The sequence below is a fragment of the Monoraphidium neglectum genome (genome assembly GCF_000611645.1).
Source record: "Monoraphidium neglectum strain SAG 48.87 unplaced genomic scaffold scaffold05746, whole genome shotgun sequence".
NCBI classification, from domain to species: Eukaryota; Viridiplantae; Chlorophyta; class Chlorophyceae; order Sphaeropleales; family Selenastraceae; genus Monoraphidium; species Monoraphidium neglectum.
Window position 1 is genome coordinate 1 of NW_014007885.1, and position 2,882 is coordinate 2,882.

At 62.9% G+C, this 2,882-nt stretch overlaps 1 protein-coding gene across 1 annotated transcript; it reads right to left on the bottom strand.

The window, feature by feature from the left end:
* Window positions 1-500: 500 nt before the first annotated feature.
* MNEG_15871 (hypothetical protein) lies at window positions 501-1,564 on the bottom strand (the record flags this gene model as incomplete). Its single annotated transcript, XM_014035658.1, has 4 exons — window positions 501-545; window positions 635-793; window positions 983-1,146; window positions 1,384-1,564. Coding segments are annotated over 4 exons (549 nt in total), but the record flags the coding sequence as incomplete, so codon positions are not given.
* Window positions 1,565-2,882: the final 1,318 nt, after the last annotated feature.

The window sequence follows — 2,882 nt, forward strand, 5'->3', positions numbered from 1 at the left end:
CCCCCCCCCTCCCCAAAAGCCCTTCTCACCAGTGCGTCGAGGACGAAGGCGCTGAACAGCCGCATGTCCCGGATGTTGCTGCTGCTGCTCAGGTGGTTGCGCACCTGGACAATCACCACCGCGCGCCCCTGGTGGTCCACGCCCTTTGGTGATGCGAAAAATTTTGGGCGTTTAATTGGGTGTTGATATGCGAGCTCATGAATTTGCAATGGAGGCCAAAGAAGTTTGGGGGGTCCGTTGCCCCGGCGTTGGGCGGGTGCTGGCACACCTGCTGTTGGTTCGCAGGATCACGCAGCATCTGCCCCGGGCGCACAGCAGCCCTTCCGCCCCACAGCGCTCTGAAAGCGACGTGCGCCCCAGCACGCATCTGCTGCCTGTGTCGCCCCCAAAGTGACCGCCGCCTCCAGCCCAGCCCACGCGACCGCATGGTCGCCCAGTGGGGCGTAACCCGGCGTGAGTCAAGGCCGAGACCCCCTGAAGCCAGCCGCGCGGGCGCTCACCTGCAGGAAGGCCTTCTTGTCAGCCAGAGGACCCTTCACAAGCTCCTGCAGAGCAAGACGGGGCGACGCAGGGCAACAGCTTCTGCTGCACGGCCGTCTGGGGCTTCGCAACGCGCCCGCCACGCGGCCCGCACTCGACAGCGAGCCGCAGTGCTGCCGAGCGCTCTGCTCGCCATCAGCAGTAGCAGCAGCAGCAGCGGGGGCGACGATAGCACTGGCAGCAGCAGCGGCAGCACTCGCAGCAGCGCGGCAGCACTGTGCTCGGTTGATCCCATCCCCAAAAAATTGCTGCCCTGGCAAGCGGGGCGGGCCGCATGTGCGTGGCACCCAGCACCGCCGACGGACATTGGCGACGCCGCAGATGACACATAACGTGCGACACAAGAGTCTGGCTTGTGTGCCACCCGTCATCAACCTCCAGCAGCCGCAGCGTCCCAACGAGACGGCCGAAACAGTGAGGGCGGGGCCACGGCCGGGCGCACCTCCTCAATATAGCCCTTCGGGCTTGTGCGCGCCCGCCAGTCGGCGTGGCGCAGCAGCAGCTTGTGGGTCACCTCCACGTTCCAGTCCCTCGCCACCAGCCAGCGGCGCAGGTAGGCGTCTGAGACGAGCTCGGAGGCGTCGCCGCCGCGGCCAAACTCGCCGCCTGAGCGCACAGGCGAAAGAGTGTGAATGTCTGGAGGGCGGCTGGCAGTATCGCTGCGACGAGACCCCAGCAGCACACAGGCTCATACAGACTAATTCCGTCGTAGCATGCATATATGACAGGCGCCAGGTCTTCAGTCCCAGTGCGCCCATGGGGAAGCGGACCGAGACAACTCGGCACTGGCACCCCCTGCGCAGCAGCTGTCACTCATGCAGCGCCGCTGCTGCACGCTCTCACCCTCTGCCAGCTGCCTCCCGCAGATGCGCCCCTCCTCGCAATCAAACAGATTTCTGAGCTCCTCCACTGCCTTTGAGTGCTTCGCTTCTGTCTCCAGTTCCTTTTTTGCCGCGGCAGAGGCTTTGGATTCCGCATCGACGCCCAGCCACGACGACCAGGTCCTCGGCTGCGCACTCGCCATATTTCCCGATTATATACAGCTAGGTGCGGCGTGTCTGGCCGGTGCTGTGGTCTGCAGTCTGCAGGGCGCCAGGACCAGCGGCAGCAGCAGATAGGGGCGTGGGTAGAATGTATTTGATATACGTTGATCTGATGTTACAAATGAAGTGAATGCCGGTAGCTTTGTGGGCGGGGCGATCGCGATGAAGCTTTTGGCGAGTATCGATAGTTTTCGGGGCACTTGGTTGCAGCTGCTGGCGTAGGTGTCACAACTGTGACACAGGAAGATAAGGCTTTCTCGCTTGGTTATCTCCATTGCGTGCGACCTCCTTGCCGCTGTGCACGCGCTCACACTTATAGCCAGCGGGCGAGGAAGGATGACGCACTTGATTAGACCCCACTTTACTAAGTCTAGTATGCAGGCGGCCCAGCGAGCGCCAGTGCCGCGGGGTCTGGCGGGATCGAGGTGAGATCGGTGTCACAGCCCAGCATCGACCAATGGGGGCCTTCAAGCGGAAGTTTCAATGATAGAGAAGCATAATCAACCTGATTTCTCCACTCTGGCGCAGGCCTGCTTCCAGCCGGCCTGTTGCGAATCCTGCAGCTTGCACGCAGCGGCGCCGTGTGCCGCTGCAGGTGCGCGCCCAGGGCCCAGACACAGGTGAGCCATGCGCAGCGCTCCTGAAACAGCAGATTAGGTAATTGGTGGTGTGTGTATCTTCCCCAAGGCTTACATTTTCATCAAGGCTTGATTGCATGGAACGCAGTCGCATTCAAGGCATGCCGGCCGCCCCCTCACGCGACTGCCGCCGACACCGCCACTGCCGCCGCCGCCATCCGCATGCACCCACGACAAAGAGAGCAAGCCTGCGCCGCCGCCGGCGGATGAGCAGCAGCAGCAGCAGCAGGCGGGGGATAGCGGTGACATCACTTTCTTGGGCCTCACCCTCAGCAAGGACGACCTGTGGACCATTGGCATTGCCCTGGCGATATCATACGCAATCCGCGGGTGCGGAGCCAAGGTCGTAACTTGCCATGACTGACACAAGCAACTGGTCCTGCAGTCGCTCCGTGTGTACCGGCAGCCACCCGAATTGGGCAGCGGAGCACAACAGGGGAGAGCAGCATGCATGTAGAAGCGTCCTCAGGCCGTGGTGGAGGCCTTTGTCAAACGGCGGCCTGCTAGGAACCACACGCCAGGCGGGCGCTTCTGCAAAGCGGCTGCGCTGGGCGGCAGTGAGCGTCAATCAGCTGCACGGCGACCGTGAGGGGCATGGACTGCTCGCAACGCTTGTTTTGAGCCCCACAACGTCGTGTCAACCAAGCCGCCCCCCCCCCCC